We start from the raw sequence: 23,540 nt of genomic DNA, 5'->3' as shown, positions 1-23,540 counted from the left end.
TGAAATAAAAGAATCTGCATCCCCCTCGCGCCCCACCTGGTCTCTTGAACCCGGAGCAGAGAGCGACTGAGACGACGTGTCTTCACCACCGTGGGAATGCAGAGGTGTCGGTTTGCCTATCCCGCGACATATTGGACCTCTCTGCCGGCTGGTTGGAGCGCGCTCACCTGTCTGCGCTCACCTGTCTGCGCTCACCTGTCTGCGCTCACCTGTCTGCGCTCACCTGTCTGCGCTCACCTGTCTGCGCTCACCTGTCTGCGCTCACCTGTCTGCGCTCACCTGTCTGCGCTCACCTGTCTGCGCGCATGGGGGCGGAGCTCCGCCGCGATACCGAGAGCCAGGAGAAGTGTGAACGCCACCCCGTAGAGACAGAAATGACATGCCGCTGTGTAGATACGATCAATAACAGACGACCGTTTAGTTAATAAAACAACCTGTTGTTACCTGGCGCGAGAGAACATGTCAGCGGACCCCACCCTGTTCTCATGGGAGGGGAAACACTAGTAATTCCCACCGCTCCTGAACGCGGCGGCCCTCACTGTCAACTTTTGTCCTTTTTTTTTTGCCGTCGCCATGGCAAATAGGTTTGGAGAAGGGCTCACGCCACGCAGAGCCAGAAACATGAGAGGAGGAATTACGTCTTTCAAGTTGTTATGATTTATTTATTCTGACAGATCTGGCGGGCCAGAAATAACACATTATATGACCGATGTCGCGGGCCGTATGAAATCTGACCGCGGGCCGCCATTGGCCCGCGGGCCGGACTTTGGACACCCCTGGCCTACAGTCTGCAGGGATTGGATGCTGGCTTGCTGCCCAGGCTGTTGGCGTAGGAACCTTTTCCTAACCGTCCAGCTGGTATCGTTTTGGTTTTGTATTTCAGGCCAAGGCTACAAAGCTATTTTTGGGAGTCATGTTGTGTTTATTCAAAGCTAGAATGGTATTTCTGTTCAGTTGAGACAACTTAAGAAACTAAATCTGACCACAGGCACGCAGTGACCCAGCAGATCCATCGTCTTGATCCAACAGCTCTCTCACCACAGGAGGCCACGGCATAATGATACAATTATGTGGGCAAACACAACACAGTGGCTCCCCCCAAAGATCTGAGATTTGGAAAATTGGACCGAGAAGCACATATACTTCTACATATGTATCTTAGATGTTTCTTGTTCAACTATTAGCCAGTTCAAGGTGCTGAGTGTGCATATTCCTCATCAACATCCTGCTGCCTTCAATGGCTTTTACAGCTCCTGGACTGCAGCACATGCAGCAGTGGACACTCTGCAACCTGTGATACTTACCGTGTATCATCTTAGTGGATGCTGTTGTGCTTCGATCCTTCAACGTGTGCAGCAAGATGCTGGAGTTATTCTACCAGTCGGTTGTCGCCAGTGTGCTGCACTTTGCCATTGTCTGCTGGGGGAGCAGCATCGGAGCCGGTGACACCAGCCGTCTTAACAAACTGGTTAGGAAGGCTGGCTCCATCATCGGCTGCCAGCTGGAGCACCTGGAACAGGTGGTGGAGAGGAGGTCGTTGAAGAAACTGGTGTCCATATTGGACAACCCGGACCACCCTCTCCACCACCTCCTACAGGGACAGAGGAGTACTTTCTCCAGACGTCTCCTCACGCTCCGCTGCCACAAGGAGAGATACAGGAGAACATTCCTGCCGACGGCTATGAGGCTCTACAACAGTTCACCTCTTGCCAGATCACCCTAACCCTTCTTATATTTTGTGTTTTGTTTTTTTATTCTTGTGTGTTGCTGCTACTGACTCGACAAATTTCCCCTTGGGGATTAATAAAGTATATATCTATCTATCTATCTATCTTTAACAGGCTGCTGCAGGAAGCGCTGTAACAGCACAACAATGTAATGGGCGGATAAGTGATGTGGCCGCGTAGACTCTTTGTGTAATTGTGTTGTTACTATATTTACGGTGCTGTGATGGTGAGATTCATTGAGGGTATACGGCCAGCCGACCTACTGCTGAGAAATACAGTACAACGCCATTAAAAATCCTTGGATGGTATTTGTTTGTGATTAGAATCGTAACAAGCAGTTCACCCCCGTTGTGTCCCCTAAGATTTTTTTAATCATCTTATCTCAACATGAAAGCATCCAGTGTGATACGCACCATCTTATCAAGCACTTCAGAAGCACTTATCACAGACAGAGGTTCACAAAGTGCAGCACAGCTGTCAATTAAAACAAATTGGCAACAGGAGCCAAAACATTTCAACAGTTAAAAGAGCAAAGTAAAATACACAGTAAGAGATGGTGCCGGAAAAAAACACCAAAAAAACTAATAAATAAACAAAAAAGATAAAAAAGCAGGCCATGAGATATGAAATTTAACCAAATGTCAGAACAGGTATGTTTTGAGATGGTGTTTAAATGATACTTTTGCATCTGAAAACCTTCGGGTTAATGGAGTTATACAAATCAACATAACCTTATGGATTATAGAGTGTGACACTGACAGTGTAACACGTACCAGTAATGAGAAATACTATGATTAGGCTTTTGGAGAAATGGCATGGCCTCCGGGAGTGAAGGCCAACACCTGTCACTGAGAGGCTATGAGAGGTTTATAGCACCTCCTTAAATACATATATATATATATATATATATATATATATATATATATATCCCACTCACTCTTACTCCTGCTCTCTCTGATTTTAAACACTTCATTTAAAGACATTTGTTTTGTCTAAAAAAATGCAAAAAGTGTTTTTCAAAAATCAAAAAAATCTCTCTCTATCTCTCTCTCACTCGCTCTCTCTCACCCATCACTCACTCTCTCTCACTCTCTTTCACTCTCTTTCTATTACTCTTTCTCTCTCTCTCTTACTCTATCTCTCTCACCCATCACTCTCTCTCTCTCTCTCACCCATCACTCACTCTCTCTCGCTCTCTCTCTCACTCTCTTTCTCTTACTCTCTCTTTTCTCTCTCTCTCTCTCACACACACACACACACACACACACGCACACTTCCTCGATAGACCCTTGGATTTGGGAAGGGCCTCCTGCTGCCTCTCTCTCTCTCATTGTGCCATATCAGCGGGGCCTTGAGATGAATCATTGATGCCCGTTTCCAGCGGCTTAATGGCCTCTAATGTCCTGTAATGATCTCCCGTCAACGCCACGCTCGCGCGCGGCCTTAATGGATCTGATCCCGTGGAGAGTTCTCTGGCTGTAGAACTTCGGTAATTCCTCCTCTTTTCGTAGCGCAGCGCAGCGCACAACAGGAAGTGAGAAAGGCCATGAGCACAAGGCTCTGGAGCTCCACGGGCGCAGCATGATCCGCCGATCGACCTCAGGTAGGACCGGGGGGAACCGTGTGAAATAACGGGATTTGACGCAGTCGAGCAATTCTGATGCAAAAGTATACGAGGATAACTCGGCTGCCGTGTATCGCTGCAGGAAAATACTATTATAGGGGAAAGGGGGATACACAGGGTTACGCTGAGTTGACTTTTCTAAAACGCTGCCTCGGTGCTTTTGTTGATGTGGCTTATATTGTTTTCAATTCAATTAAATTCAGTTTATTTTATTAAGCCCGATATCACACATTTGCCTCAGAGGGCTTTACAATCTGTCCCAGGACCTCACATCGGATCAGGGAAAACTCCCAAGAAATAGAAGGGAAAAAAAACCTTTCACGGGGGAAAAAGGGGGAGAAACCTCCAGGAGAGCATTTTAGACATTAACTTGTTCGGTTTTATAAGGTAGTGTTGGTAATAAGTCGATCATTTTGAGAGACACTAAGTGAGACGTGTGTTTTTAAGGAAGGTACGACTTGAAGCGCTCTCCGCGGCGCTGGACGCAGTGCCGGGCGCGCCCTTCTTCTCGGGGGACCTGCTGGAATCCGGACAAAACCGTTTGATTAGACTCATGCCCTCAACTCCATCCATTCATAATGTATGGCATTGTAAGGTAGGCTCTCAGTATTACCCCGATGTATCCGTTGCATCCCATGGGGACGATTTCAAAGCATTTAAGAAATTGAGATCCAGCACTTGTGCCTGTCGGTGTTCTCGGATCACAGGGCGGATTCCACAACTCCAACTTTTAAAATCAGCATAAAACTTGACAGGAGTGTCGGCGGCGGAGTTCTAAATAAATCAAGAGAGTGTGAATCAAACGTCTCGGCTCTTAGCGTGAATCCTGTTGCTGTCACAATCCATGTCAGCCTGCAGGGCGGCTTCTAACATCATCTACTCCACGAAATGAGATCACACGAAGAAACGTCTCAAAAAAGAATTCAGGTAAAAGGACAGCACGTCTACTTCACAGAGCTTCGACGGGTCCAACGTGAACCATCCTGCGGTCGGTGATGGCCTCGGCGGATTGTTCCAAGGTGTTTATCTCAGTTGTGAATCCTGCGGCATGCGGCCGGGTTTATGATCTTACTCTAACTGACATTTATGGTTAAATAAAGAATCACACAACGGCTCTTTCTGGATAGTCACTGTAAAGTTGTCTGTCGGGGTTAACTCCCTCTTCACATTCTATAAGAGAGCAGAGCTCCAACCAAACCAGATGTTGACGCGTTTAAATCATACAAAAAACTTGATCAGCTCAAATGTATCTTTCAGATCCCGTACAGATCCAAGTTGGAGAGAGGGCGAGTGCAATCACTGGCACCGACAACTCACTGGCAACTCACTGGCAACTCACTGGCACCTCAGTGGCACCTCAGTGGCAAGTGCCGCTCGGTGCCAGTACTCAGCGACAACTCACTGGCACCTCAGTGGCACCTCAGTGGCAAGTGCCGCTCGGTGCCAGTACTCAGCGACAACTCACTGGCACCTCAGTGGCACCTCAGTGGCACCTCAGTGGCACCTCAGTGGCAAGTCTGTGGCAAGTGCCACAGACTTGCATAGATAATGTATTTTTTTAGAATAACTTACAATATGCAATACGATATTGCTGTACAATACTGCTGTACTATATTGAATATTGTTTTGCTGCTACTACGTTTCACTTCGTAATATATAACACTTATATACCATGATATCTATAATGTACCCGCCTTTCTTTAATAATAAAAAATATATAATTAATGTTTTTACCATGTCATACTGTTATACCTCCATGAAATTCTCCTTTGAGGAGATGCCACTGTTAGTCTAAAGTTTAAGCACTGGCACTCAGTGACACTTGCCAGCAGTTGCCAGTAGATGCCGCAGCTAGTCAAAAAGTGCCACGACTAGTTAAAAGGTGCCACAGCTAGTCAAAAAGTGCCACTACTAGTCAAAAAGTGCCAGCGGACGGAGGGTCGGCCAGGCGCGTCTGAGGCATGTCTGCGCATTGACGAGTCTGCGACGACTCAGTGACAAGCTTCACTGAAGTGCCCGGACAGCGGAATAAATCACTTTCATGATCACAGAATGGAGGAGCTGCGGTTTAGCTAGATAGATAGATAGATAGCTAAAATAGCTAGATACACAGATGGATATATATATATATATATATATATATATATATATATATATTGTCTTTTTGTAGACACTTACAATATGCGATAAGATAGTGCTGTACATTACTGCTGTACTGTATTTAATATTGTTTTGCTACTACTACGTTTCACTTCGTAACCTATTATACTTATATACCATGATATTGTAACGTCTCGGACGTTATGGCACTGATGACACGGAGACGGGACGACGTTATTAATCCTCCCTTTATTGGGCATCCACCAACACAGACAGCGTGCTCCTCTCAGTTTAGCAGCTCGAACGTCAACAACAACGGTTCCCGTCAACCACCCTTAACTTCCGTTTTCCGACAGGTTAACCCCGCCTCCCTCTACTCCGCCAATCACAGGCACGTCCCCTCGACCAGCATGCACGGTGCCACACTGTGATTGACAGCCACTTCACAGGGTCGCTACAAAATGTATAATGTACCCGCCTTTCTTAAATAATAATTTAAAAAAAAGATATATATATATATAATTTATTGTTTTACCATGTCATACTGTTATACCGCCATGAAATTCTACTTTGAGGAGATGCCACTGTTAGTCTAAAGTGTAAGCACTGGCACTCAGTGACACTTGCCGGCACTTGCCAGCAGTTGCCAGCAGTTGCCACTACTAGTCAAAAAGTGCCACTACTAGTTAAAAAGTGCCACTACTAGTTAAAAAGTGCCACTACTAGTCAAAAAGTGCCAGCAGACGGAGCTCGGCCGCAGTGACGAGTCTGCGACGATTTAGTGACAAGCTCCACTGAAGTGCCCGGACAGCGGAAGAAATCACTTTCATGATCACAGAATGGAGGAGCTGCGGTTTAGCTAGATTGATAGATAGATAGATAGATAGCTAAAATAGCTAGATACACAGATGGATATATATATATATATATATATATATAATTAGTGTCTTTTTGTAGACACTTACTTACAATATGCGATAGTGCTGTACATTACTGCTGTACTATATTTAATATTGTTTTGCTTCTACTACGTTTCACTTCGTAATATATTGTAGCGACCCTGTGAAGTGGCTGTCAATCAAAGTGTGGCACCGTGCGTGCTGGTCGAGGGGGCGTGCCTGTGATTGGCGGAGTAGAGGGGAGGCGGGGTTAACCTGTCGGAAAACGGGAGTTAAGGGTGGTTGACGGGAACCGTTGTTGTTGACTTTCGACCTGCTAAGCTGAGAGGAACACGCTGTATGTGTTGGTGGATGCCCAATAAAGGGAGGATTAATAACGCGTCCGCCTCCGTGTCATCAGTGCCATAACGTCCGAGACGTTACAATATCATGGTATATAAGTGTAATAGATTACGAAGTGAAACGTAGTAGTAGCAAAACAATATTAAATATAGTACAGCAGTAATGTACAGCACTATCTTATTGCATATTGTCAGTAGTGTCTACAAAAAGACACTAATTAATATATATATATATATATTAATTAGTGTCTTTTTTATATATATATATACACACACATCCATCTGTGTATCTAGCTATTTTAGCTATCTATCTATCTAGCTAAACCGCAGCTCCTCCATTCTGTGATCATGAAAGTGATTTCTTCCGCTGTCCGGGCACTTCAGTGGAGCTTGTCACTAAATCGTCGCAGACTCGTCACTGCGGCCGACCCTCCGTCTGCTGGCACTTTTTGACTAGTAGTGGCACTTTTTAACTAGTAGTGGCACTTTTTAACTAGTAGTGGCATCTGCTGGCAACTGCTGGCAAGTGCCGGCAAGTGCCACTGAGTAGCTGCGGCACCTGCTGGCAAGTGCCACTGAGTGCCAGCGTCGCTAGGGGGATCTCGCCCCTACTGCCAAGTTGACTTGATTTGCTTATCGATTCTCTTTTGTGACATTCCAAATGTGTTATAGTGCTGCTCTAAGGCTGAAGCGTGAGAACATGCCGTCATTATGTTCCTCGGAGGTTATTAATACGCGAGCAGCTTGTGTTGTTACGTTGTGTTACCTCTGCTCTTGGCCGCTTTTGCTTTTAGAGACACGTGGTGTGGTTTTAAAAGCAAAGGAGCTCATGAATGCCAGATGAAGGCGTAGCTTTCAGTCACTTCATTACAGTGGTTCTTCGGGTTTGCTTTCATACAATCACAGATGGGTTATGACATCTTTCTTGGCTGAAGCGTCGTCTCTTTTATAGAGTGATACAACCTAAACTATATGTACATTTACAGAGGTCTTACCAGAAGGAAATTGGTGTAAGTTGAACTCCTCCAGTCAAGGACTCCACTCCAGTGCCCAGGTCCTGACCCCAGTTTCCACAGTCCATCACTTACTCCTTCAGACACTCGCTTATTCTCACAGGGGGCGACTGAGACGTCCACTTCACTCCTGCAATTTACTGCTCCTCGCATCCTCTTACTTTCCAGCCATCGATTTGTCTTCTTCTGGCGAACAGCGTGCGTTGGCTCTGCCCCGCTGCTCGGCGCCAGGTGCCACAGGTCGACCTCAACTGTGAGTCAGTCGGGTCTTTGTCTGCAACCTCGCCTCCCTCCAGACCAGTCGGGATGTTGCAGTTGCCACGCGCCATCGCATGTCTCTCGCTGACAGCTGTGCATCGGCTCTCTCGCGGAGGCCAGTCGACATGCATTGTCTGTTTGCTGCTGCACACGTGTGTGTGTGTGTGTGTGTGTGTGTGCACTGGTGCAAATGCACACAAGACATACAGAGAAAGACGAGGCTCATCCGGACTGGAGCGTCTTCGTTCCTCACCTCCTCCGTGCTCGCTGCAGCCTCTCAGCGGCGGTGGACCTCTGCACCAAAATACGAGCAGAGCCCCTCCTCCCCCCCCCCGCGGTCCGTGCACGCCGCGCTCACAGGTCTCGCTCAACCTTCCAGTTCGTGTCCCTTCACTTGCACTCCTCTGTCTTTACTCCTCATATCGTGCCTCCTCGTGTCGCCGATGTAAAATGTCCTCTCTTCTTCCTCCAGCCTCCCACACTCAATATTGTACATCACTCCCCCTTTGCCTCTTTTCCTTTATTCTCCTCTCTTTCATTCATCGATCTCTTTTTCCACCAATTCGTGTGTAGGTTGTTTACTTCTCCCTCTCTCAAACTTACAGTCGATACCAAATGTTCTCCCCTGTTCTCCCCAACGCCCCCCACCTTTTTTTCCCCATTAGTCCTCGTCCCATCAATTCACCTGCCGTCTGCTCTCTCCCTTTTATTTCCCTGGTAATTTTTTTTCTTACTCCTCCTTTATTGCTCCCTCCATCTCCCTGGCTATCACACACACACACACCAGTGTGCAGGATAACATGTAAATATCATGCCACAGGTGCCCTATGAGGTAGAGCTGCCCCTCATCTCACCCCTCGGACCCCTTCACGCAAACGGACACGCACACGCACATACAACACACACACACACACTCACTCCTCCTCTTCCTCCTCCTCCTCGTCCTTCTTCCACGGGGAGGGCAGGGCTGCAGCAGTTTTATGAACGGCACGGCTGCATGCATCATGATCTCTTTTCCCTCGGAGACGTTTCATTGAAAAAACATTTCAGTTGCTGCATTTCCATCACGGGACCGCGACGAAGAGGAGCAGCAGCAGAGGAGGAAGAAGAAGAAGCTGCAGTGGTCATTAACAACGACCCCGCAGCAGTTTAGGAGCTGTTGATTCGCCACTCGGACCCAGGACTGGATGCCCACGCACCCCCCCTCGTCCTCTTCCACGCTCTCTCGGGACAGCAGGAGGATCACCTGAGGGGAGGTGCGGGGGCGGGGGGGGTCACTCGGACCCACCGGGGGACGTGAGGCGGCGTCATCACCGTTCACTCACCGGCACATTCTTGGAATTGTTTTGCCGGACTGCCATGAAGCGCCCGGACGCACCGATGGAGGATTATGGACGCTTCTTAAAATCACGAGACTGCAGCGGCCGGTTCGCGATGCGAACTGAGCCGTGAGTGGTGGAGACAACCTCCCCGCACCCTACACACCCCACCGACACCACCACCACCACCTCATTCGCGCGAACCCACTCCGCCATCCTTCGCACGCGGCACGCGCAGCCATCGGGGGAACATGTCCCGGGCAGCGGCTATCGCGAGCTCCCTGATCCGCCAGAAGCGACAGGCGCGGGAGAAGGCGAACGCCTGCCGCGGCAGCAGCAGCCCGATCAACACCAAGGGCACCAACGAGAAGCCGAGCAAGCTGAACGTCTTCTCGCGCGTCAAATTGTTTGGATCGAGGAAGACACGGAAGAGAAAGCGACCACCAGGTCTGAGAGTGCATGGGGAACCCACCACCACCACCTCAAGCACCATCATCATCATCATCATCATCATCATCAATTTCATCATCATCATCATCAACATAATCATCATCATCATCATCATCATCATCAATGTCATCATCATTTGCTCTCATCACTGAGGCTGGTCCTTCATCACTTCATGTTCCTCATCTCGTCTCATTGGTCTGGATCATGTCAACATGTTGTGTGACACCACAAACATCAACATGTGAATAACTTTGAGTTGTCCCGCGGCAAAGTGTCGTTGTTGAACTAAACTCCTGTTATCATGTGCTGGATCTGTCTATTTTGGAGAAGGGGGGTGGGGGGGGGGGGGGTGGTGCGTGCGCCACATTGTTCATGGGTCAGGGACCGCCATTTGGCCCTCGAGGCCCAGTGATTGGAGAAATAATCAGCTTTTTCCTGAAACCTGCAGGTTCTCTGTGATTGCTGTATTTGGTTAATTAATGTGCCACCCCCCCCCCCCCCCCTCTCTCTGCTCCCCTCAGAGCCCCAGTTAAAGGGCATTGTGACCAGGCTGTCCAGCAGCCAGGGCTTCCAGCTGCAGATGCAGCCCGATGGCACCATAGATGGGACCAAGGATGAAGACAGCACCTACGGTAAGTCCAACTTTGGACTCATGGGAAAAGAATACGAGACACCCACGTTTGAAATGATTCTTAATTTGCTCTCTATTTTCAACAATCAACTTGGGCTGCAACTACAACCGTTCTTTTCCTTGAGGATTAATCAGTTGATAACTTTCGAGTAACTGATGCGTCGTGTTGGGTATGAAATGCCAAAAAGAAAGTTTAAAAAAACGATAATATGGATTTCACCAGAGGCACAAGGCGAAATCTTCAAAAGGCTTATTTTTATCTGACCAACAGTCTTAAAATCCAAAGGTATTACATTTAATATCACATATGACAAAGAAAAGCATTACATCATCACAGAATCAGAATCAGAAACAGTTTTATTGCCAGGAATGTTTACACAAACGAGGAATTTTTTTGGTGGAAGGTGCAACATTTGGACATGACAAACAAACAACAATCAACACGACAGAAAGACAACAATATAATGTGAAAGTGTTTGGGTGTGTGCTTCAAGTGGTGTGTTTTAGTTAAAAGTGTATGTTACGCGTGGCGTGTGTTTAAGTTAAAGTGCATGCAAATAAAGTGGCATGTGTGGAGGAGGCCTCAAGTTAAAGTGCATGTTAAAGTGACGTGTGTGGAGGAGGGAAGAAGAAGGAGGAGGGAGGAGGAGTGGGAGGAAGAGGAAGAGGAAGGAGCGGGAAGAAGGAGGAGAGAGGAAGGTGGAAGAAGAGGTGGTAGTCCTGGGGGTGACAGTCAGTCAGTCCCGGGTTCCATTGATGAGCCCGACTGCCGACGGGAAAAAACTTTTGGTGTGGCGGGTGGTCTTTGTCATGATGGACGCAGCCTACTCCCAGAGAGGAGGGACTCGAACAGGAGTGTCCAGGGTGGGAGGGTCAGCGACAATCTTTCTGGCCCGCTTCAGTGACCTGGAAGTGAACAGGACCTGGAGGAAGGCAGATTGCAGCCGATAACCCTCTCGGCCGAGCGGATGATGCTCTGCAGCCTGCACTTGTCTTTGGCTGTGGCTGCAGGGTGCCAGACGGTGATGGAGGAGCAGATGATGGACTCAACGATGGCCGTGTAGAATTGTACCATCATTCTCCTGGCAGGTTGAATTTCCTCAGCTGCCTCAGGAAGAACATCCTCTGCTGGGCCTTCTTGGTGATGGAGCCGATGTTCAGCTCCCACTTGAGGTCCTGGGTGATGATGGAGCCCAGGAAGCGGACGGACTCCACAGCGTCGACGGGGGAGTCACACAGGATGAGAGGGCGGGTGGGGCTGCATTCCTCCTGAAATCCACAACCATCTCCACTGTCTTTAGAGCGTTGAGCTCCAGGTTGTTCTGGCTGCACCAGGTCACCAGGTGGTCAGTCTCCCACCTGTAGGCGGTCTCGTCCCCACCAGAGATGAGCCCAATGAGGGTGGTGTCATCCGCGAACTTTAGGAGCTTGACGGACTGGTGACTGGAGGTGCAGCTGTTGGTGTACAGGGAGAACAGCAGAGGGAAAGAACACAGCCTTGGGGAACCTGTGCTGGTGGTCCGGGAGCCTGAGACGTGTTTCCCCAGCCTCACGTGCTGCTTCCTGTCGGTCAGGAAGTCTGTGATCCACCTGCAGGTGGAGTCGGGCACGTGCAGCTGGGAGAGCTTGTCCTGCAGCAGGGACGGGATGATTGTATTGAAAGCAGAGCTGAAGTCCACAAACAGGATCCTGGCGTAGGTTCCTGGGGAGTCCAGATGCTGGAGGATGTAGTGAAGGGCCATGTTGACTGTGTCGTCTGCAGACCTGTTGGCTCTGTAGGCGAACTGCAGGGGTCCAGGAGTGGGTCGGTGATGGTCTTGAGGTGTGACAGGACCAAGCGTTCAAAGGACTTCATGACCACAGAGGTCAGGCGACGGGCCTGTAGTCATTGAGTCCTGTGATCTTGGGTTTTTGGGGACGGGATGATGGTGGAGGCCTTGAAGCAGGCTGGAACGTGGCATGTCTCCAGGAGGTGTTGAAGATGTCGGTGAACACCGGAGACAGCTGGTCAGCACAGTGCTTCAGGGTGGAGGGGGAGACGGAGTCCGGGCCCGCTGCTTTGCGGGGGTTCTGCTTTTTGAACAGCCTGTTGACAGCTCTCTCCAGGATGACGAGGGTCGTCGCTGAGTTGATGGAGGGTGCTCCAGAGGTGTGAGCCCTGATGGGCTGGGGGAGGGTGGGCTGATGGTCTGTGGCTTGTTGATGGGGCTGGTCTCAGGACTGCTCCATTGTCTTTCAAAGCGGCAGTAGAACTCATTGAGCTCGTCTGCCAGAAGCACATTGTTCATGGAGTGGGGTGATTTGGGCTTGTAGTTGGTGATCTGCCTGAGCCCTCTCCAGACAGAAGCAGAGTCGTTTGCTGAGAGCTGCTGTTGCAGTTTCTCAGAGTACAGTCGTCTAGCATCTCTCACCGCCTTGCTAAACCTGTATTTTGACTCTGTGTACAGGTCCTTGTCCCCACTCCTGAATGCCTGGTCCTTCTGCAGTCTTAGCTTCCTGAGCTCCGCTGTGAACCAGGGTTTGTCGTTGTTATAACTCACTCTGGAGCTGGATGGAATACAGCTGTCCTCACAGAAGCTGATGTAGGAAGTTACAGCCTCTGTGTACTCATCCAGGCTGTTGGTAGCAGTCCTGAAGACATCCCAGTCAGTACAGTCCAAGCACGCCCGTAGATCCTCCAGAGCCTCACTGGTCCACTTCTTGAACTTCCTCACCACAGGTTTGCAGAGCTTTAGTCTCTGCCTGTATGAGGGAATCAGATGAACCATGACGTGGTCAGAGTTTCCCAGTGCAGCTCGAGGAACGGCGTGATAGGCCCTGCTGATTGTTGTGTAGCAGTGGTCCAGAATGCTCTTCTCTCTGGTAGGGCATTTAATTAACTGTCTATATTTAGGAGTTCGTGGCTGAGGTTTCCTTTGTTAAAATCCCGAGTACAATAACTAAAGAGTCCGGGAAGGTCCGCTCCACACACCGTATCTGTTCGGCGAGGGTCCGCTGTGCCTCGTGCACGTTCCCCTGCGGCATGTAAACTCCGGCCAGGATGAATGAAGCGAACTCACGTGGGGAGTAGAAGGGTTTGCAGTGAATGATAAAGATTCCAGGTCCGCGAACAGTGCTGTAGAATCACCGTTACGTCGTTGCACCAGCCGTTGTTGAGGTAAAAGCAGATTCCTCCACCCTTTGTTTTTCCGGAGAGCTCCGTGACCCGGTCCGCTCGGAACAGCTGGAAGCCAGCGAGCTGGAGCGCAGAATCTGGTATCGATCCACTTAGCCATGATTCCGTAAAGCACAGGACGGAGGATGAGGAGAAGTCTCTGTCTCTCCCCACCAGCAGCTGGAGTTCGTCCAGTTTGTTGCACAGTGAGCGGACATTTGAGAGAAATATGCCCGGCAGCGCTGTACGAGATCCCCGTTTCCGTAGCCGTACAAGCGCCCCTGAACGTTTCCCTCTCCGGCGGCGTCTCACCGCGTGGGCGAAGGTGAGCACACCTTTTACAAAAATGTCCAGTAACTCCACAGAAGTTAAAAACGTTGGAAATAAATCCGCTGGAGTTGTTCCCCTGATGTTCATGAGCTCTTCTCTGGTGAAAGAGCTCCGGGAATCACAGCAGAAAACAGTATTTGAGACGAAAACAACAAAAAACATCGCGCACCAACGCACCGAGAAACTAATTGATCTGCTACTATTATTACAAGGATTGCAGATTCACTTTCTGTCGTTCGACTAATCAATTCATCAATTCAGCAATTCACCGTTTCAGCTCTATGATTTGCTTCAGAGAACTTCAGTTACAAGGATACTTAGAGAATGAACTGAAGGCTGAAACAAATATAGTCGTAACACCTCCATTTGCTGTGCTGATAAAGTAAAGGAAATAGAAGCCGCTGAAACCACGCTTTGAAAAAAAATCTTGATTTTTTTATATTAGCCTATACTTCAAAATACAAAAAAAACAATAACAACATATCGAAAACTCAATTCCCCTAATCTCCATTTTGGTGTCATCATCCAAAACCATACGGTCTAAATCCAATTTAAAGATAAAGTCCATTGTGTTGAAGTCACTCAGCAACACAAGTTCATTCAATTGGGAATCGGGCGGCGGCTCCTCCCGTCAGACGGTATCAACCTGCTGAATGTTTACCGGTTAAAGAAGTGGATTAACTCGCTGCATCACGCACGTTGCAAAAGATACTCAAAGTGATCTGGAGAACACACTTCCTCTTCCTCTTCCTCTTCCTCCCTCACGCGGACGCACACGGGCTGCAGTGTGTGCTCGAGACAGCTAATTGAATTCTGCCCTCGCGGTCCAGACGGTAATCGCTCACCTCCTCGTCGGGGGCGTCCGGCATTAATTCATTAATCTCTGCTACTTCCCAGGCCACCAACTGTTGTGTGGACACAGGAGAGAAAGACACAGCCACAAAGGCCATTAAAGGTTCTTTAATTGGATGATCACAAGGTGTGTGTGCATCATGTCAACGCCCACCGGCGTGAAGTCAGTCGTCCCTGACCGCGTTGAAATGGATAATCCATGTAATCCATTTCTCCATAAAACCGCAGTCATTATAAAGAACATGGTGGTAATTATATACGAGGGCCTGGCTCGTCAAACATCCCGGGGTAATTACGTCCCCGCTCCGGAGATGTGGGTAAACATTAATTACGCTGAGCTTGTGCCTGATTGCACACGAATGGAGAAAACAACAACCGCAGATAATATGAAAACAAACGTTATCAAGCACCCACAATGTGTAATGTGATTATTAAATGTATACTAATTGTGTTACCAATGTAGATTCATTATCTGTTCATCTGCCGTGTCTGGAAATACATTTAAATCGGCCAATCAGAGCTGTCAGACATGAAGGGGGAGGAGCCTACTCAGCTAAACATCCCTGGGCCTCGCTAGGATGATTTGGGCTTTTGACATTTGATTATATAACTTTGGTTATGTTAATGGTCTTCTTACTTTTTGACAATAATATCTGCATCGAAAAAATATTCCATGAAATTATATTTACTCTCCATGATCACAAGTAGGAGACAGATAATTGATCCATTAGTTGATTAAACGATTGATGGAAAAGGATTCAACAAAAGTTCTGAACATATTTTTGCCGTGAAATTATTTATATAATTACAAATTAACGTTGGATGTTGCTCAAACAAAACAAGCCATTGGATGGTGTCACCTTTGGGTTCATCGTTTCACTAACTTCTGATATGTAATTGGCTAAATGATTAATCAGTGTGTATAAAACAGCTGCTCGTGGAAATAATGCACAGTTGTAGCTCCAGTAGGAATATTAAATGTAATTTATAGGAGTATAAATATCTGTAAACTTAAACTGGCCATTGCCCTGCTGCATGTTTTCCAAACCCTGCTCTGCGACGTGCTTTTTTTGACGATTCTAAAGCTTTTTCCACGTTTTAATGCCAGCTTCCAAATCGTTATTGTAATTCCTCGACCTTCACGCCTCACTGACCTTCAAATAGCTTCTCCGTGGCAAAATGGAGGAGTCGTAAGGCCAGATGCTTCCTTATTGATGAGGATCTGTCTCCCCCTTTGTTCACTTTGTCTGTGTGTGTGTGTGTGTGTGTGTGTGTGTAGCTGTGTTCAACCTGATCCCAGTGGGGCTTCGTGTGGTGGCCATCCAGGGCGTCCAGACCAAACTCTACCTGGCAATGAACAACGAAGGCTTTCTCTACACCTCTGTAGGTTTACCACGCTCTCACAGACACACACCGCCGTCATCATCCCCACCATCATCATCATCATCATCGCCATCATCATCATTACAGACTGTGGGGGACTGCACCCTCTTCTTTGGGTCAGGGTGGCTACTGAAGCAGCAGCTCTGTGTGACCAGGCTCATTATCGTCACACCGAGGCGTTCGTGTGAGTCAGCTGCCACCGGGTGTTTATGATCCCGCGTGTGAAACTCCTCTATCCGTCTCCTGGTGTCGTGGCTCCACACGATTGATTTCACATCATTCCCCGAGCCTCCTTTTGTCCATCTCCCTGTGGTTATTCTTTGAAAGGGAGATTACTTTTCGTCCATTTTTATTCATGCCTTCCCCCAGCGAGATTTACACGTTCATCCCCAAGTGTGCATCGCGTTCCTCAGAGGCCGGTGTTGGTTGCAGCGCAGTGCACTAAGTGCCTCGCTTTAGCTTGTGAGTGGTAATAGTGGGTGGTGTTGATGCAATAACAACAAAAACAACAATAACACACACTCGCCGCAATCTAAACAAGTCTGCGAGCCGAAGAGATGAAAACGAACAAAGTGTAAAATGAAAAAAACGGGCGAAGTAGTAACAGCCATGCTGCTGCGCCCGTGAAGGCACGGACACCACCTCGATATCTGGCCCATCGTGTCCAGTCCTGGAGGCTTAATAAAACACTCTTATCACTTCATCTTCTCCCCTGATATGAAACACACACACACACACGGCTTGATTAAAAAATGAAGTAATGCTTGTCAGAGAGAAAGAGCATCCTTTTTCTGTATCTTCCCGTTCCCCCCCCCCCCCCCGGCAACTTGGGTACCATCCTTCTCTCAGTGGGCCGGTTGGTATTCAAGGGAGTAGCCGGTTGCTATGGAGATGCAGGAATAAGGATGTGCAAATGTCAGCTGTCCTAAATTGGTGCAGTTTATTTCCGGAGACTGTCGCCCGGCCGAGATAACGACTCAGATCGGGTGGATGAATACACCGATGACATCATGGTGGAATGATTTCACACGTTTTCGTGTCTCCTTCACCACCTTCCTGTCTTCTGTTTGTGTGTGATTTGTTCTAATGTCTGACCCACTTTCCCCTCAGGAACAATTTACCCCCGAGTGTAAGTTCAAGGAGTCGGTGTTTGAGAACTACTACGTCACCTACTCCTCCATGCTGTACCGGCAGCAGGCCTCGGGTCGGGCCTGGTATCTGGGACTCAACAAGGAGGGAGGAGTCATGAAGGGAAACCACGTGAAGAAGAACAAGGCCGCCGCACATTTCATCCCCAAACCGCTCAAAGGTAAAGGACGCAAAGTTAAACTTCAGGGCACTTTTATTCAGCATCGGTACATATTTATAAATACTTTTAAAGCACCAGAAAACTCAGTGTCCTTGGTAACATTTACTACATTTTGCGACACCAAAACTAGTTTGGAAGCCACTCATGGTCCAATATTCAACTTTCAGACGTGTGAATACATAAAGAGACTCTGCATGGGCTTTGTAGGGAAAGAGAGACAAGTTGTGTTACACTTAAAACGATAAACGTCAGCATCGTCGTGGATTTGAGATTTTTCAATGAGGAGTCGTCATGTCATTTTCAGAAAATGTAAGTGATCAGACAAATTATTATTTAAAGAAGTGAAATTTTATATTTCTTTTAAAGAATGCGAAAACATGGCGTAGAAACAGAAAATTTGTCTCCGTGATAATAAATATTCATGACATGAAGAGGAGATGAAGAGAAACACCCTGAGGGGACGATCACAAAAACGTGTGCTACGATGAAGATTCAAGATTCAAGATGTTTTATTTGTCACATACACACACAGGGTGTGCAGTGAAATGAAAGTGGCAATGCTCAGCAGGAATGTGCAAGGGCAACAAGTACACACTATTTACAAATAAAAAACAACACAATATTTACAGTAAGTGTGTGTGTGTGTGTGTGTGTGTGCCTAAGAGGGGCAGTTGTGTGGGTCTATGTGGGGGTCCTGGTGAGGTCGGAGTTCACAATCCTGATGGCCTGAGGAAAGAAACTCCGTCTCAGTCTCTCTGTTCTTGCAGCGTGACTACGGAGGCGCCTGCCTGACCGCAGCAGCTGAAACAGTCTGTTGTTGGGGTGGTGAGGATCCTTCATGATCCTGCCGGCTCTGGTTCTGCACCTCCTGGTGTACAAGTCCTGCAGGGTGGGAGTGTAGTTCAATAGTGCGCTCAGCCGAACGCACTACTCTCTGCAGAGCCTTCCTGTCCTGAGCGGAGCAGTTGCCAAACCAGGCTGTGATGCTTCCTGTCAGGACGCTCTCTACAGCTCCAGAGTAGAAGGACTGAAGGATCCTCTGGGAAACTTTAAATTTCCTCAGCTGCCTGAGGTGGTAGAGGCGCTGCCTTGCCTTTCTCACCAGAGTGTCTGTGTTTGTTGACCATGTCAGATCCTCGGTGATGTGGACTCCCAGGTATTTATACCCGCTCACCCTCTCCACAGTAGTCCCGTTAATCCCCAGTGGTGAGTACGTCCTCTGTTGTTGTACCCTCCTAAAGTCCACAATCAGCTCCTTAGTTTTGGTGACATTCATGATGAGGCTGTTGTCCTGGCACCAGAGTGACAGATCAGCAACTTCCTCCAGGTAGGCCTTCTCGTCGTTGTCGGAGATCAGGCCCACCACCACTGTGTCATCCGCAAACTTGATGATGGTGTTGGAGCTGAACCTGGCCACACAGTCATGTGTGTACAGGGAGTACAGTAGGGGGCTGAGGACGCAACCCTGGGGATCCTGTGTTCAGGGTGAGGGATTTGGAGGTGTCTGCCCACCCTGACCACCTGTGGCCTGGCGGTCAGGAAGTCCAGGATCCAAGCACACAGGGGGGTGTTCAGTCCCAGCTCAATCAGCTTGCCGGCCAGTCTGGAGGGGACTATGGTGTTGAAAGCTGAACTATAATCAATGAACAGCAGTCTCACATAGCCCCCCCTCTGGCTGTCCAGATGAGAGAGTGTGGTGTGCAGTACCTGGGAGACAGCATCATCCGTGGATCTGTTTGGGCGATAAGCAAACTGCAGCGGGTCCATAATAATAATGATGAAGACGATGATGAAGTTGCCGTAAATGGTCGGGAAGCCTCGCTCAATAAACGAAACAAAGATGAATGGATTTCCAGCACTAAAGTTTGATAATTGGACGGATAATAAAGCTCCAGTTTGTTTTTATAATAAAATGATTGACTTCTCCACCATTAATTTAACGTTATTTATGTGAGGAATAAAATTAATTAATTAAAGCAGATATTACAGTGTAAAATTATTCTGGAAACAAAGCAAAGAACAGAAAACAGAATGAGAGAGAAAGATATAGATCCATGACTAATGACTTACATTCCAGTTAAAAATGCAGTTTTTAAGGAACATGCTCTAAAAGGATCGTATCGTACATATAAAAGTTACACCACCAAGCTGGAGGCGGTCTATTGTTCCACGGGAGATGCTTTGTTGTCTCATTTAGACACTTCTACGCAACAGCCTTTTTTTTTAAGACACGTAAAAGCTTAAGAATTCACAAGATGGGTATTTATCGAAATGTGTTTTAACCAATGCGGAACAAGACATCCAACTTGCTGACGCGTGTGATAACCACGGACCTTATCTCTGACATGCAGCCAGAAACCCACTCGAAAATAAACATCGACTTTGAGATGCAACTCATTTCAGCTGAAGAGACAGATATTTACCTCCGAGAGAAGTGGAGAGCAAAACGGAGCTGAAAGGAGACGAATATTGGACTTAAACACGACTCAGATGGATGCTGATGCTGCTCGGTACCTGCTGGGGGGTGACAAGACAACTGTTATACACGCGTGTAGCTAAAAGACAATATGTATATATCACTATTACAGTTTGTTTCTATTGTCTCTGTGTGGGTACAAATACATAAATCAAAATAATTGTTGATGATTGTTTAAGACGAGAGATCATCATTACTTAGAATTGGGATATGGATCATTGCATTACAGATGAGCATTTCTTCCATTGGCTTTATAGAAGAACTTATTCTAAAACCAAAGTTAAATAGACTTTCGATAAAGTAAACCTTTCATCTGTTTTACTGCCTGACCATACCAAACATGAGCGATGTCTTTAATCCACGGTTCTTGTCTCCTATGTGTGTGTGTGTGTGTGTGTGTGTGTGTGTGTGTGTGTGTGTGTGTGTGTGTGCGCAGTGGCCATGTACAGGGAGCCCTCCCTCCACGACCTGACAGAACTCTCCCGGTCCGGCAGCGGCACGCCGATCAAGAGTCGCAGCGCTTCGGCCCTCCTTAACAGCGGGGGGAAGTCGCCCAGCAACAACGACTTATCCTAGCCCCCCACACACACACACACAATTACACTCGCGCGCACACACACACACACACACACACACACAGATCTCAGGCCGACATGCCCACACATCCGGCTGGCGAGGAGGAGGCGAGGCGTCCTGACGGAGGACAGGAACGTGTTCTTCCACTTAACGGAGCCCACTGTGACTGACTGATGTAAATAAATCCAGGACAATCAATATGTCTGGCTCTGCTGCTCTGTTCTGCAGAGGGACAGGACGTATGGATCTCTGCCCTCGACTACTCTCCCTGCTGTATTATGACCAGAGAGAAGGAGGGAGGGCGATGGAGAGTCAGTCAGTCACAAAGTCAGATAAACAGACTGTTACCGAGAGCCAAAGAGTCCCCGTGTTCACTCCGTCGCTGCAGTGAAGGAGCCGTGGAGGAAGTGTCTCCGCCACCAGAAGTTTACTCAGAGCTCATGGGCTGAAGTCATATTTTTAAAACGACGTATTCCTTGTACACTTATGACGACTCCTCATTTGCTGGCATATGTGTGCAGGTGCACCTGTGTGTGTGTGTGTGTGTGTATGTGTGATTAAGTATACAACGTGCTTGCAGTGTGTGTGTGTCTGTGAGTGATCAAGTACACAACGTGCTTGAAGTAGGAGTGTTTGTGTCTCTGTGTGTGTGTGTGTGGGCAAGCGAGTGTGTGTGCGCAACCATGTATCCGGGGGCAGGAGGTGGGGGGGATTTGACCTTTGAGATCCGTCGTATATCAGACGAACCTCCCGAGGGCATCAAGAGATAAGTTTACTGTATATGCTTCCATGCTTTCTTCTTACAAGCAATGCCGTTGTTTACCTTTCCGTTCTGTTGTTGTTGTCCCTTGCTCTTTGTTTCTTGTTGCATGGAAGCTTGTGGACATGCTCAGTAGCAGCATGCCGAAGGTCCGTTTTTTATTTCTGGTCTGACGTGTTCCTGACCTAAAGTGAACACTAGTGAGCCAATAGTGTCGTACCAGAACACTAGTGAACCAATGGGAGGGTGTTGGAACACGACTGGACCAATAGTATTGCACCACAACATGTAATGGACCAATGGTGTTGGACCAGAGCCAGAACCACCTGGACCAATGGGAGCACAGATTAACCTAATATTTTAGTTCCTGCTGTGGACAAACTAGAAATGCACTAAATAAACACTTTTTAAAAAACGTTATAGTATTGTCTTATTTTATTTACCATCTGCACTTGTTACACAGTGTTATGTTGAAATTAGGGCTGTCAATCGATTAAAAAAAATTAACTAATTAATCGCACATTTTGAAATTCATTAATCGCGATTAAAAGTTTTTTTCTTCTAAAGACTAAATCTTCTAAATGAACGAGTAATCCCTTCAGACAGCGTGTATTTTAGACACTTGTTTAATTGTATTCTTTTTTAAAGACAAACCTTCACACAGAGCTGTGTTTTCAAAGAGGCTCCTACATATAAAGTGCCAGCGAGGTATTTAATATCGTAGATGATCAATTGAGAGTGTGCTCACCTGTGTGCGCGGATGTGTCGGCGTGTACGTGCTGATCTGGAGTCAGTTTTGTATTATTTGGGGATAAATAAATTATTTCATTTAAAATATGGATTTTTATTTCAAGATATTCATGTAATTTGCATGCAAAATAGGTCTACCCGAACCAGCGGACAAAAAATTCAACCCGCGGCAACACTTCAAAAGTAGCCCAATTCCGCGGGGAAACCGCGGACCTGGCAACACTGCCTGCACCTTCCGCCCCGCGTCACCGACACGTCGCCCTCTGTTTCTCTGTGAATATCGAGGAGGGTCCGTGACCCGTGTACGTTTTGTCAGGAGGAAGGAGGCGGACTGCCGCGGCTTGACACTCACAGGCAGGCACGTGCACAGATAGACCCCTAGTGGTGCTCAAGCACCAGCCCTTTTGCCCTGGATGAGAAAAGTGCCCTTTTTGCTGGAGCCCACTTTTTTTCTTCATTAATAAGTATTTAAGAATAAAAATAGTCTCTGTCATCAAGTCCTCCCAAATGTGTTTGGATATCTGTCGGGGCATTTATTGGAGTTCTTGTGAGAATTTCGCCCCGACATGCTCCGCGGCGCTCACGAGCCCCTCCGCCGCGCCCCTCCCTCCCTCCCTCCCTCCCTCCTCCACTTCCTCCTCCGCGCAGGTCTCCTCGCGCCACCAAACGGCTGCACCTCCTTCTCCTCTGACCCGCAGCATCAGACCAACAGGTCATGAGTCATGACGGTGTTTGTCCCCTGACGTTGTTTGGTGATAAATTAACCACAACTGAAAATATTACGTCTCAACTGGTCCGACGTTTCCTAAAAAAAATAAACACAAATTCCCGAAATCCGTGATTTCAAAGCCTAGTCCAGCTGTTTACTGACGTCATGTTTGAGAGAGAGAGAGAGAGAGAGAGGGAGAAATAGAGATAGATAGATAGAGAGAGAGAGAGAGATCTGTTTTATAAATGCCATTTAGACAATTTCGATAGTATGTTGAATTTATTAATTCATTTTCTAAATGTCACAATAATTCACAGCTAGAACAGAGCAGCTAAACTATGCTAACAATAGCTCTCGGTGTCGTGCTATCCATGTGCCACATTGTTTTATGTGGTATGTTTCTCTTTGTTTTGTCTGTTCCAGTTTTACAAAGATCAATCTTGTATGAGTAATTGCAGAGGGTGAAAAGAGTAAACGCAAGAAAAAACAACACTTGTAATAGCTTCTTACTAACCAGTGGTGTAGTGGGGATTTTTTTACTGGGGGGACGCTATTTTAATTAGGTCATCCCAAACAATGCCACATAAGTGCGCACGCGTGCAGTGCAATCACAAAACGGGCAGACAGGTCTACAGAAACCACCGGTATGCCTAGTCCTACTTTAGTTGCTGCAAAAAATCTGTGTTACTCACCGTTGAAATCATTCAGAGGAAACGCCACAGTGGGTCTGGATCCTTGCCAGATTCGGCTGCAGCCTGTCGTGACCTCTTGTCTTCAGCTGAGCGATGTCGTCTCAGCCAAGTTGTTACATATCCTGTCGGATCCCACTGGGTCAGAGGTGGACCATGTAGCTTTATGAACATCAAGGTGGATACCCGT

General features: G+C 47.6%; 1 protein-coding gene across 3 annotated transcripts in view; it reads left to right on the top strand.

Annotated features, from left to right (window-relative positions):
* Positions 1-21,622, top strand: part of fgf13b (fibroblast growth factor 13b) — a 28,919-nt gene extending 7,297 nt beyond the window's left edge. The window contains exons 1-5 of one of the 3 annotated variants that reach the window (XM_056441245.1): positions 3,003-3,330; positions 10,253-10,363; positions 15,978-16,081; positions 17,192-17,390; positions 20,303-21,622. In XM_056441245.1, coding sequence (XP_056297220.1) covers positions 3,309-3,330; positions 10,253-10,363; positions 15,978-16,081; positions 17,192-17,390; positions 20,303-20,442 — 576 coding nt within the window. In that variant the 5' untranslated portion in view covers positions 3,003-3,308 and the 3' untranslated portion in view covers positions 20,443-21,622. Of the gene's footprint in view, positions 1-3,002; positions 3,331-9,292; positions 9,729-10,252; positions 10,364-15,977; positions 16,082-17,191; positions 17,391-20,302 lie in introns of those variants that run through there. The other 2 variants (XM_056441251.1, XM_056441238.1) reach the window with 2 other exon arrangements.
* Positions 21,623-23,540: the final 1,918 nt, after the last annotated feature.

Source organism: Pseudoliparis swirei, chromosome 3 (genome assembly GCF_029220125.1).
Source record: "Pseudoliparis swirei isolate HS2019 ecotype Mariana Trench chromosome 3, NWPU_hadal_v1, whole genome shotgun sequence".
Lineage (NCBI taxonomy): Eukaryota > Metazoa > Chordata > Actinopteri > Perciformes > Liparidae > Pseudoliparis > Pseudoliparis swirei.
Note: the sequence above shows the minus strand (reverse complement) of the source record. Positions and strands in the feature narration are given on the sequence as shown.